The 13,548-nt window shown below is 41.2% G+C and overlaps 1 protein-coding gene across 1 annotated transcript in view; it reads right to left on the bottom strand.

Moving 5' to 3' along the window:
* Positions 1-12,109: 12,109 nt before the first annotated feature.
* LMX1A (LIM homeobox transcription factor 1, alpha) overlaps positions 12,110-13,548 on the bottom strand; it is a 224,817-nt gene continuing 223,378 nt past the window's right edge. Inside the window, exon 8 of the mRNA XM_006876512.1 lies at positions 12,110-13,472. Within this exon, the coding sequence (XP_006876574.1) occupies positions 13,315-13,472 (158 nt within the window). The 3' untranslated portion in view covers positions 12,110-13,314. The remainder of the gene's footprint in view (positions 13,473-13,548) is intronic.

Genomic DNA, 13,548 nt, shown 5'->3' with positions numbered 1-13,548 from the left:
AGAGAAGTGTGGAGGTGATTCTATCTCAAGAAGAAACCAACCCTGCTTACACCTTGATTTTAGGCTTCTGGCCTCAAAAATTGAGAATATAAAGTCTCAAATTTAGGATAAGTTGTTACTGCAGCCTGAGGGAAGTAATAGAGGGTATGATCACTGGCAAAACCTTGCAAAGTGTGTCTGTGTGGATGAGAAAAAAATATATATAAATCATTTGGTTTTTAAAGTGGCACTGGTGGTAAGAACTGGGGTATATGTCAAAGTGTACACAATTGCCTGGTTATTCTCCTTCAGGAAAATCTGACCAAACCTCACATTGATTGTAGATTCCTAAACTACATAAAGGAAAATTTACAGAAGTTGTTGAAATGGAGTAGGCCAGGAGAAAAATTCCTTTGACCTTTTATTTATGGAACAAGAGAGCCAGCTGTCAAGATATTCATCTGGAGTACCAATATGATCTAGAATCACCACATACTCATTCCATCCTTAATCTGCCTTACCTCCATGACGCCAACTACCTGAGAAGAAATGATTTGGACTTTTCAATAATCTTAGTAGCCTCAGAGGAACACTACTGACTTAGTCTTCCTCCTAATGTGGTTTTGTTTTGTTTTTTCCTTAGGGTTATGCTTAGCTGTGAGTGACATAAACACAAAATGATAATAACATAAAGAAAGATGTTTGTTTATGATACTATATAGGATTATATCATACATTCAGGTAGTTCAGGGCTGATACAGCATCTTGGCTTCTCCAAATCCTCAGGAATCCAGTTTCTTTCTGTCTTGTCATTTTACCGTGTATGGTCTTTATTTACTAGTTCATGTCATGTGAACTTCATGGCCTAAGGAGGTTGCTTTTGCTCCAGCTATCACATCTGCATTCCAGTCAAGAATAATAAAGGGAATGGAAGAAAAGGAAAAGGGCGCATCCCAGTTATCTTTAAAGGAAGAGTCCTCCAAGATACAGATGACACATTTCCTTATCTCACTGGTCAGAACTGAAGCTACTGAGCATACCCAGCTGCAATGCAGACTGGGAAATGAACGCTTTATTTTCAGTGTTGTTGTTAATTGCCATCAAGTCAATTCTGACCCATAGCGACCCTGTATAGGGTTTCCAAGGAGCAGCTGGTGAGCTTGAACCACCAACCTTGCAGTTCAAACGACTTTGCAGTCTGATGCATTAGCCCACAGGACTCCTTATTTCCAGTAGCCTGTGCCTAAAGGTTGAATATATTATCTGGGGAGAGAACAGAATATAGGATACAACTAGCAGACTGGGCCACACCCTTAAGTCAGGTGTCTTTGATTTGTACTGGGGCTGAGGGGTAATACGCTGGACTGCAAGGTCGGTGATTCAAGATCACAAGCCTCTCCTTGGAAACCCTATACAGGTTCACTATGGGTCGGAAACAACAGATGGCACTTAACAACAATAACAACAAAGAATTACTGGCAACACCCTCCTGTCACCAACACCTTCAACACCTACTTGCCTCAGTGCTTTAAATTTTAGTCAGTTCACCATGTCAACAAGGATACTCCCTATTCATTCTCACTCACCTTGCATCTTTACTTATGTACTTCCCCCCACCCCCGCCCCCAGGCTTTCTCTATTGTATATTGCCTTTCCCTTCACCCAGGAGAGTACATAGCTACCCTCTAGTTGTGGCACTGTAGGATAGGCCTAAAATGCTAACCACAAGGTCCACGACTCACACCCACATGCTACTCTTTTGAAACCCTGAATACAGAGTCGCTATGAGTGGGAAAATCAGTCCCAGTGTGGCGCTGTGGGCTAATGCGTCAGACTGCAGTCAATTGTACTGTAAGGTGGGTGGTTCAAGCTCAGCAGTTGCTCCTTGGAAATCCTATACAGGGTCGCTATGGGTTGGAATTGACTAGATGGCATTAACAACAACATGAGAGGTAAATGATTGGAAGGCATTTAACACCACCACCCTCTGTTTAATGATTTACCCTCCCACCCCTGGTAACCTTCAAAGAATATTGGGTTTTTTGTTTTTTTCTGTGTGTAAACCTTTTCTTGACTTTTACAGTAGTGATCTCATACAATATTTATCCTTTTATGATTAATTACCCTCAGCATAATGTCCTCTAGGTTCATTTGTGTTATGAGGGGTTTCATGGAGCCATCATTATCACTTAACAGTGCATACTAAGTATTTCATTGTATATAGTTTCTTTGTTCATTCATCTATTAATGGGCATTTAGGTAGCTCCCATCATTTTGCTATTGTAAGTCATGCTGAGATAAACATGGGTGTGCATATATCTGTTTGTGTCTGTTCTATTGTTTGCACAACGTCAATCCTCCTCTCCACGTATCTTTATTTGGATTATCCATTCAAGCCATACTTCTGGGAGAAGCCTCTTCTTCCCTCCTTTGCCCCAATAACTGCTTTTCTGAATTCTTGTAGCACACATAATCTATACTTGTAATCTCACACTTGGCATACATAGATAGCCATATGTGTTGAGTTCATGTAAAGATCTTTTATCTTTAAACAGTAAAGTGACTTCTTTGTAGTTCTCATAGCTCCTAATGCTTCTACATACCACGTCACTTGGTGTGGCACTGTAGGATAAGCACTGGACTTCCAGGTCAGTTTGAACCACCAAGTTGGCAGTTTAAACTTACCAACTGCCCCTCAGAAATCCTATACAGGGTTGCTATGAGTCGGAACCAACTCGACAGCACTTAACACCAATAACAACCACCTTGCCACTTAGAAGTCAGAGCTGGGAAAACAGACATAAGACTAACAGTTAATGAGTTAGAAACTCAACTCTGACCCTGTATCTCTCTGACCTTGACAAAGGCTCTTAACTTCGCTAAGCTTCAGTGTTCACATCTATAAAATGAAGGAAGTCCAACATTATCCAGATGACTGCAATGAGGACTTAAAAACACACACATTGTAGATATTTAGCTTCCAGTGGGGTTTTGTGACTGCATACAACAGGAAGCAACTCAGGTTAATTTGCACAAAAATGTATATTTATTGGTATTGCTGATTGTTCACAGAATCACAGGGCATCTGGAGATCAGTCTTGGAAACAGAGAACTGTAGAAGATCTGGGGTCCAGGCAGCAGGAAGTGCTCAGCCATTTTATCAGTGCTGTCTCCGGAAAGGAACAAATTTCAACCATGTGCCATCACTCCATCAAGATACAAATCCTGGGAGAGAGAAGTTGCCTGGCTTTTGTTACACAAGAGCCCAAGTCACCTTGATTTACAGTCCCACAAACTACATACAATAGAGGAAGGTCAACTCCCCAAAGAAATCAAAGTGATGTTATCAGAAGTAGGGTAAATGGATGCTAAGTAGCTAGAAAACCACAAATGCCTACCACTAGGTTTAATAAACATGTGTTGAATGAGTGACCAAGTGGCCCATTCCTTTGATTCTGAAGACATTTTGTACTATGAGACACTTGGGCAACATCTCTAGACCTTTTCAGTGAACACCTTGGAAGGCATTAGTTTAACACACTTTTTCCCCACCCATGGTAACTAGAACAAAACTTTACAGAAAGGAGAAACATAATTATGGGAGGCGGGCACTAGGTAAGATGAATAAAATCTCAGTTCCATTATCACTTACTCAGAGAAACCTTCTCTGACTTTCCTTACTAGGTCAAACCTATTTCTTAATCCCTTAGATCTTTTAAGTACTCTCCTTTGTGGTTCTTAACATAAGTGAAAGTCAAATTTATGAGCATTTTTGGTTAATAGCTATCACCCAACCTATCCTCATCCCCACTAAACTTTAATCTCCACAAGGACAGGATTGATGCTTTTTTGTGCTCACTTCTGTATTTCTATACCTAGTTTACGGCCTAGGGCCAATCTCTCTCTTTTCTTTGCTTCTCTCTCTCTCTCTTCCTTCCTTTTTTCTTTCCTACCTTCCTTGTTTCCTATTTATCTATCTATCCATCTAGCTAAAGATGACTTGAAATGAATAAATTAAGAATGGGCCAGAAATTTTGATCAGCTGTACAACTAGACAGGATGAGTCCTTCCTACCATAATCAGAGGTAGATTCTACCTTTCCCTTCCTTGGCACATGGAGTGGCAGGGGAAAGTGAAAAACACTGGCAGATTAGACAATACACCACCCATTAGCCTGGGTTGCTTTTTCAGACCCTTCCCTGGAGTAGAGAAAACTCATCAAGCAGTGGCTGGCTACAGTCGTCCTAAAATGAAGTAAGCCATTTGCACTGTTACATGAGTATCCCTTCCTTACTGCTGACATCCATACAAGCAGGAGGACTATTTGCATGAATGTAATGCTCCTCAAGACCAAACTACATATGCCTTCCTGGGACACTAAAGCTAAGAAGTTTTCTTATATGTATAGCCCTTCGTGCCCTTCAAAACTTCCTGATTGCTGCTTTAAATGCTCATAATCACTGACTTGTATGCTAGGCAAGGCAAGTGTCATTAGCACATATTAGCAATGAAGAAATGGCTGCTCAGAGCTGTCCCCAAGGTTACACATCGAGGAAGGTTCAAATATCATCTAAACTTTAAGGACAGAGTCAGCTCTAATTCTCCACATCATCCACCTGTATATATATTGTCAGAATAGAAATCTCAATGTCTTTTGAGCTCAAAAGACAGTCCTTACCTTCTTGTCATCAAACAATGTCGCACATATAAACAGAGAGATTCAGGAAAACCATTATGTTAACTTGGTTCTAATTCAGTTGTGACTCATACTGGCACAACTTTATTCTAGTTGAATTGTGGTTTTGCAGCCCATTCTGGATGAATCAGCACATTTGTATTTGTGTGTGTGTGTGTGTGTGTGTGTGTGTGACAAAGAAAAAAACTTTGATTTCACTTGTTTGGTTAAAAATTAATTTTGACTTTGGATTTAGAATGAGCAAGTTACCTTCTCTTTCTTCCTGATTTTTCTTTATGTTAGATCAACTCAAGTCTCTCACTGGAAGACAAGGCTCAGATGATAAATTCAAGTATCTCCTTCTTGATCCCAGTCCTGAAATTGTCCTCTCAGAGGCAAGCCATGTCAAAAAGGAATCAAAATGGTTGGAGAAATGGCCTATGGCCTGGCTTCTTCTATTGGGGCCAGACTTACTGCTTTTTCTTTTTTATTCGAATTTTATCTGCATGCCTGAAAACAGTAACAACATCCAAACAAACCACTCCTGGTAATTCTGACCCAGGCTGTGTAAGACCTGCACTGAGATTTAAAGAAGCATTAGAGAAGTAATTAGAGCCTTCCTATTTCAGGTCAACCAGGGATATCTTTTTTTTCTCAAACATGAGAACTCCCATACACCTTAGACCTCAAGGTCAGTCTGAACAGCAAGGTCTGCAGATCAAATCCACCAATCACTCCTCAGAAACCCTACATAGGGTCATGATGAATTGAAACTGACTCAATGGCACTTAACAACAACAACAGGTCTTCAGCATGTTTCATCAAAGACAAAACAATGGCACCTGCTACTACAGCTATAACCTATTAGGCATCTGCCAGGTGCCAAACACGGGGCTAAGAGTTTTTGCATGATTTATTTCCTTTTACCTCACAGTCCCTTTTTGGTACAAGCTCTACAGATGAGAAATTAGAAGCTCAGATGACATGTGGAGGAGCTAGGATTTCAATCTAGACATGTTCACTCCAGGGCTATGCTGTTGGCCATTTTACCATGACTGTTGGCCATTTTCCATGAAGCAGCTGCTGAATAAAGGTAGGAACAAAGGAGGTAATGATATATGGGTGGGTGGATGGATGGATGGATGGATGGATGGATGGATGGATGGATGGATGGATGGGTGGGTGGTTTCATTTTTGCCTTCAAGGGAGAAATTTATTGTAAACCCAAAGGAACACTATGTAAATCACTAGCAGACTGAGCAGTGTTAACTGTGCTAGAACCATGCCTGGAATACAGCAGTTTCTCAACAGTGTGTTCAAATTAATCCTGCATGAATAACAGACAAGAATGGAGAGGCTGTCGTTACTTTGAGCACATTCTCGTGTATAGTTAAAATAATCTCTCATTGTTTGAGATGTAGATGAGGACATATCTTTGACTTCAATTCTTATCAACAAACTTTTCTGTTAACTTTGCAAATTTAAATAAGATAAAGTAGAGAAATACCTCTGCTTCTTTTGGGTGGCCTCTGCATTCTGAGTATCTGTGCTAGAATCTGGGGAAAGGATGGGAGCATTCAGCACAGGAAATACGAGGAACAGCACTTCTGTGTCAGTTTATCATACTGTAGCGGCTTGCGTGTTGCTGTGATGATACCAGCTATGCCACCAATATTTTAAATACCAGCAGGGTCACCCAAAGTACACAGATTCCAGGGGAGTTTCCAGACCAAAACAGATTAGGAAGTACAGGTAGGATATTTCTGAATAGTTAATCACTGAAAACTTTATGAACAGTACCAGAATATTGTCAGATATAGTGTCAGAAGACGAAACCTTCAGGATGGAAGCCACTCAAAATACGACAGGGTAAGCACTGCCTTCTCAAAGTAGAGTTGATCATAATGATGTTAATGGAACAAAACTCTCAGAACCTTCATTTGCTGATGGGGCACAACTCAAAATAGGGAGAAACATGCAAACATCCCTAAATAACCAGAACATGGAATGTGCAAAGTATGAATCTAAGAAAATTCATAATGAAATGGAAGACATAAAGATTGCCATTCCAGGTTTTAATGAATGGAAGTGGAATGGTACCAACCATTCTGAATCAGACAATCATATGGTTTACTATGCTGGCACTGACAAATTTCAGAGGAAACACATCACAATCATCATCAAAAAGAACATTTCAAGATCTATCTTAAAGCACCATGCTGTCTGTGATCGGGTAATATCTCTATGTCTATACAGGATCGTTATGAGTCAGAACCAACTCTACAGCACTTTAACAACAACAACAAAAAAGACCAGTTAATACCAGTAATATTCAAATTTACACATCAATCACTAAAGAATTCTACCAACTTGATCAAACATGCAGTCAAGATGTATTGAGATTTACTGGTGACTGGAATGCAAAAGTTGGAAACAAAGAGGAAGGATCAGTAGTTGGAAAATATGGCCTTGGTGATAGAAATAATGCTGGAGACAATATAATAGAATTTTGCAAGACCAATAACTTATTCATCACAAATATGTTTTTTTAAGCAGCATAAAAATGGATCTCACCAGCTGCAATACACAGAAATCAAACTGACTACATCTCTGGGAAGAGATGATGGAGAAGCTCAATATCATCAGCCAAAACAAGACCAGGGACCAACTGTGGAACAGACCATCAACTGCTCATATCCAACTTTTAAAATATGATTTTGAATATATCCCACCCAAATTTAGAGACCATCTAAAGGCCAGAATCAATGACTGAAGACCAAAAAAAGCTGAAGGATGACAAAGAATATCATATAGGAAGAAAGCAAATGGAGAGAGGGAGAGAACAGCTAAGGACTCTAGACTCATGGAAAGAAAAAGATTGAGTCCTGGGGGCCAGGAGGCTTTTAGAATGCAAATGGTTATTAAAAACAAAAATATAAAAAACAGGAAAGAAAGAAAGAAAAATAGATGTCAGAAGACACTCTGAAACGTGTTCTTGAGCATAAAGAAACTAAAGCAACTAGAAGAAAAGAGGAAGTCAAAGAGCTGAACAAACAATTTCAAATGGAAGCTTGAGAAGACAAAATCAAGTATTATAATGAAATGTGCAAAGGCTTGAAGTTAGAAAACTAAAAGGGAAGAACATGATCAGCAGTTTCAAGCTGAAAGAACTGAAAATAAAAATTCAAGCCTCTATTTACAATATGGTAGGGTTCCATGAGCAAACTCCTGAATGATGCAGAAATCATAAAAAAAAAAATCTCTGGAAGGAATAGACAGAGTCATTGTACAAAACAGTAATGGTCAATGTACAGCCATTTTAAGGGGTAGCATATGATATAGAGCCAATGATACTGAAGGAAAAGTTCAAGTTGCACTGAAGACATTAACAAAGACCAAGTCTCCAGAAACTGATGGAATATAAACGGAAAACTTTCAACACACTAATGCAGGACTGGAGGCACTCACTCATCTATGCCAAGAAATGTGGAAGACAGCAACTTGGCCAACTGATTGGAAGAGATCCATAATTGTGCTCATCCCAGAAAGATATGACCCAATGGACTGTGGAAATCACATGCAAATAAAATGTTGATGAAGAGAATTCAAAATGGTTGCTACAGTACATTGACAGAGAACGTCCAGAAACTCAAGCTAGATTCAGGAGAGGATGTGGAATGAGGGATATATCATTGGGGACTTCAGAAGATCTTGGCTGAAAGCAGAGAATAGAGAATACCAGAAAAATAGTTATGTGTGCTTTACTGACTATGCAAAGGCTTTTGACCATGTAGATCATGACAAACTATGGATAACATTTGGAAGAATGTTATTAATTGTGCTCATGAAGTACCTGTACATAGACCAAAAGGCAGTTGTTAGAACAAAACAAGGGGACACTAAATGGGTTAAAATCAGGAAAAGGTGTGTGCCTAGGTTGTATCCTTTCACCATACCTAGTCAATCTGGTGTGGTGCTGTAGGAGTCCTGGTGTGGTGTTATATGATAAAGCACTGGACTGCAAGGTTGGTTTGAACTGCAAGTTTGGTGGTTCACACTCCCTGCCCCTCCTCAGAAACACTATACAGGGTCGCTGAGTCAGAATCCACTCAACAGCACTTAACAACAACAACTCTATTTAATATGTATGCTATGTAAATAACCTGAGAAAGTGGATTATAAGAAGAATGTGGCATCAGGATCGGATGAAGTCTCATTAACAATGCAGATGATACAACCGTACTTTCTGAAAGTAAAGAGGACTTAAATATTTCCTGATAAAAATGAAAGACTGCAGTGTTCGGTATGGATCGCATCTCAATGTAAAGAAAACAAAAATACACACCACTGGACAAAAAAATAACATCATGATAAATGGAGAAAAGATTGATGTCAAAGACTTCATTTTTCTTGTATCCACAATCAACACTCATGGGAGCAGCAGTCAAGAAATCAAATGATGTATTGTATTAGGCAAATCTGCTGCACAAGACCTCTTTAAAGTGTTCAAGTACAAAGAACAGCTTAAGGACTAAAGGTGCACCTGACCCAAACCATATTGTTTTTAATTGACTGATATGCATGTGAAAGTTGGGCAATGAATCGGAAGAACGTAGAAGAATCAACGCATTTGACTATGGCGTTGGAGAAGAATACTGAAAGTATCAGGGAACTAACAAATCTATGTTGGAAGAAGTTCAGTCAGAATGTTTCTTTGAAAGAAGGATGGCAAGACTCTGTCTCATATTTTAGACATGTTTTCAAGAGGGAGCAGTCTCTGGAGAAGGACACCAGCCTTGGTAAAGTGGAGGGTTACTGAAAGACCCCCAACAACATGGATTAACAGAGTGGCAGCAGCAATGGGCTCAAGCATAACAACAATTGTGAGGATGGCAAAGGACCAGGCAGTGCTTCGTTCTGTTGTGCACAGGGTCACTGTGAGTCAGAAGTGACTCAAATGCATCTAACAATAGCAGAAGGGATACAGCCGATGGGAAAGGAGGGTCTGCACTGGGGTTTTATTATTTGGGAGCAGAAGTAGCAAAGAATAAAAGTATTTTTGCTCAAGAAGTGTGCTCCTTAGAAGGAAAAATGGACAGAAAATAGATATTACAATGCTATATGACAAGAGTCCTGGTGTGGCACTGTGGGATAAAGCACTGGACTACAAGGTCGCTTTAAACCACAAGGTTGGTGGTTCAAAGTCACCAGTCACTCCTTGGAAACCCTATACAGGTCGCTATGAGTCAGAACCGACTCAAGGGAACTTAACAACAACAATATGAGAGAGACAACACAGGCTGTTACTGGGATCCTTGAGAGGAACACCTTGGCAGAAGCTGCCAACAGCTCATCAAAACCCCTGCTCTCCTCTCTTCTTCAAGGTGTACGGCTAGACCACATTCCCAGTCTTCTTATAGGTAGAAGCAAACCCATGTGACTGAATTCTAGCCAGAAGACAGTGGTGAAAGAAACCTGAGCCACTACCAGATATGGCACATAGAAACCTCCCTCCTGCATTCTTTCTTTCTCTTGTCTCCTTCCAGTTGGCTAAGATGGAAGCAACTAATCCCCGGTAAAAGCTAGTAACCATAAACTGAAAATGGCAGAACCTTCATTATTCACCAAGAAACATGTACTTCTAACCTGAACTTCCTCCCAGCAAAAATGTGAACAAAACTAGAAATTTCTATTGTGTACAAATCATTACACAAATTCTGGATGCATTTGTTACAGCAGATGACACTAGCCCAATAATTACAATACAGGCACCTAACCCAGCTTTGCAAACTTCTCTAGAAGACCAAGTCTAGCTTTAAAAGTCGGTTTGAACCACAAGATAAGTGGTACGAACTCACCAGCAATTCCTCGGAAACCCTAGACAGGGTCATTATAAGTTGGAACTGACTTAGTGGCACTTAACAACAACTAGGCAAACATGAGGGGAAAAGATCTTGCGCATAAGAACATTCTGGAAACTAGAAACCAGCACCAGAGCTAGCCCAGTGGAGGTCAGTCAGAGATTCAGGCACCCATGGTGGGCCTCGTGTCAGTTTGGCCTTCTAACTCACGCCTCTCTTCTTCTCGGCCCCACAACAGCCAGGGCCAGCTTATAACATGGGGTGCCGAAGCCCGAGGTAGAGTGAACGGGCCTGAACAGTATGTGAGAAAAGATACAAAAAAAAAAAAAAAACTGCCACCTTTTGAGTATATGCTTCATGGTTTTATATTTATTCTGTTACCCGACTTGTTTTCTCCCAAGTCCTAACAACAATTCAGATATATATTACATTTATAACTGTTGACAACTTGAGAGTTCTACCAGGGAACCCACTGCCTGGTTCGGCTCCTGATCCTGGTTAGACATCCGCCCCCACCCTTATGAGAAATTCTTCTCTGGCTCCATGACTGATTTCCAAGCAATTGTCTGTCCACTGCTTCCTGAAAACAGCTCTGCCATGAGTGAGCTTCATGATAAAGATGGAACGTTCCCAGTGGCTCCCTTGAGGGAGTCTTTATAAGACTCCTAGAGTCCATTGTGGAAGGAGGGTAAAGACAAATTTAACCCTATGTAGGAATTCTTCCAATTAATTTACACGTCTCTGTGAGCTCATCCTCACACCCCTGTTGACCAAATACCCACATTCCCCCAGTTCCCAGCCCACCACCTTACCCTTGAATAAACGACAGCTCATTTGTAAGAGGATTTTAATTTCATCTTGGTACGCCATTAAGGAATGGAATCAGGATCTCTACTGGTTTTCACTCACATATTATCTGCTACATTCTCCACCTGATTTTTACCACAGAGACTTGAGGAGCCACACAGTCTCTGCATGGTTTGCACTCACTAGATTGGATTGGGTTTGGTGATGGTTTGTACACATTATAAACAAGAGCACAAAAATCACACAATGTAGACTCTACCATCAGTGGACATATCTGCTCAGGCATTGCAGGGTGTGAGGGGGAAGTGTTACTGGGTCCATGTCTCCCTAGTGTCCCAAAAGGAGGACTCTCAGAGGAGGAGTCTACGCTGACCCACTGTGTTCCCACCTCCTCATTCTGACTTCCCAAGAGGTCTCCTAGGACAGAAGTATCCTGCTGTAGCACCACAGTTGGAAAACACAAAGTGAAAGTGTCCCTGTGTACAATGGCTACTGGGGTGTCTACATTCAGAGTCAGAAAAGTGAGTCAGTAGAAGGAGCCCTAGATTCCCACCTGGACCACCCCTCCCTCTGCAATCTCCACCAGCCTATTTAGACACAGACCCTGTAAAGCAGGGGTTAGCAAACATTTCCTGTGAATAGGCAGGGAGCAAATAGTTTAGGTTTCGTGGGTCAGTTTCTCTGGCATGTTCTTTCTCTTTTAACAACGGGGATTGTTAAAACCATTCTTAGCTATGGGGTCATTTTGAGTCGGAACCAACTTGATGGCACTTAACAAAAACAACAAGCTCTAGAACGCCACAATGCCCTCCTTCACCCACTTAGCCTTAGTCTCTTCCCCACCTAAGGACTCTCACACCCCTCTGAGCTGCTCTAGCTGCTACTTCGGCAGCCCAGGCTTTGCAGCAGGGACTCTGGCGGGCAATGGCGCTCTAAAGGCAGAGGAGCTCTCCAACTCAACAGCCTTAGCGATTTCCTTTGCCAAGAGACTGATTTAGTTGGATTCTGACTATATTAGGTATTTGTCTCCCCCTTGCTCATCTGTCCTGGGGGTGAATGAAGCCTTGGCATTGCCCAGTGAGGTAGGTACATTCTATTAGCCTCATCCCACACCAGAAGATGCTGGAGATCAAGAGCACAGCTGACTTTTCTATTGTTGTCCAAAAACCAGAGTTTAAGAGGAAAGCCCAGGAGTCTGGACTTTTGAATTCTCTAAGAATACGATTAGGGATTGTTCTGCCCTGTTCATGCCCAGTGATTCAACCCCACAGAGAGCAGGGGCCCACGAGAGAACACTGTCAGCCACAGAGTTACTTTCCAGACCTCAACAATAGTCTCGGAAAACAGAAGGAACTCAAGCACTCAAAGCTATGGGGCTAGGTGGAACAGCCCTCTCTGCCCTGCCAGCAAGTCTCTCCAAACTAAAAATAAAGTTTATAAAAGTAAATCATCTCATTTTATAACTTAAGTGCATCAAGCATTTCCTTAAATATAGTTCACACTGAAAATAAAGTTACTTTTGCTGTACAGTTGACATCTGTTATAATTAGGAATAAACTTTGATGATAAAGTATGAAAGGTTACACACTCACACACATCTATCTATCTTTCAGTCTGTCTACGGGTGTATAGATGGATAGACGTGTGCACCTCTTGACAAGAGCTTCCCCAGAATGGTGGGAAGTTGTTAGGAGTCTCTAGGAATCTAGTTTGCATGAGAATGTCTATATTAAAGGTCCCTGTCCTTAATGATAAACACATCTTCATATCTAACGCTAAGACTCTTATTAGAAACATTAAACTATGCAATCCATAATGTATTCAGTCTTTGGAAATGCCGAGTCACATCATATCATTATACAACAGCATCCCCGACAAAACTCCCTCCCCAACCCACCTCTTTCTCGGCCTCCCCATTCTAATGCCAGCCGACCCCTCACATAATACGGTTGTTCCATTTGGGAGCCTAGCCATGGAATTCAAGGGGAAGACTCAAGAGGTGAAGTAAGAATTCTGCATGGAGTACAGGTGGTCAATGGGATTTCCCACTCTGGACTGCAGGGGTCCAGCTTCTGAGGTTGCTAGGAAACAGTCACCCAGGTTACTGAGGGAGGTGTCACTATCCAGGTCATGGAAAAGGGGCTCAGCACCTGAAATGGAGATAAAACATCGGTATGAGGTTCCAAATGAGTGACTCACTGCAATGCTATGGAAGTCAACTGCATT

The sequence above is a fragment of the Chrysochloris asiatica genome, unplaced genomic scaffold, assembly GCF_000296735.1.
Source record: "Chrysochloris asiatica unplaced genomic scaffold, ChrAsi1.0 scaffold00386, whole genome shotgun sequence".
NCBI classification, from domain to species: domain Eukaryota; kingdom Metazoa; phylum Chordata; class Mammalia; order Afrosoricida; family Chrysochloridae; genus Chrysochloris; species Chrysochloris asiatica.
Note: the sequence above shows the minus strand (reverse complement) of the source record. Positions and strands in the feature narration are given on the sequence as shown.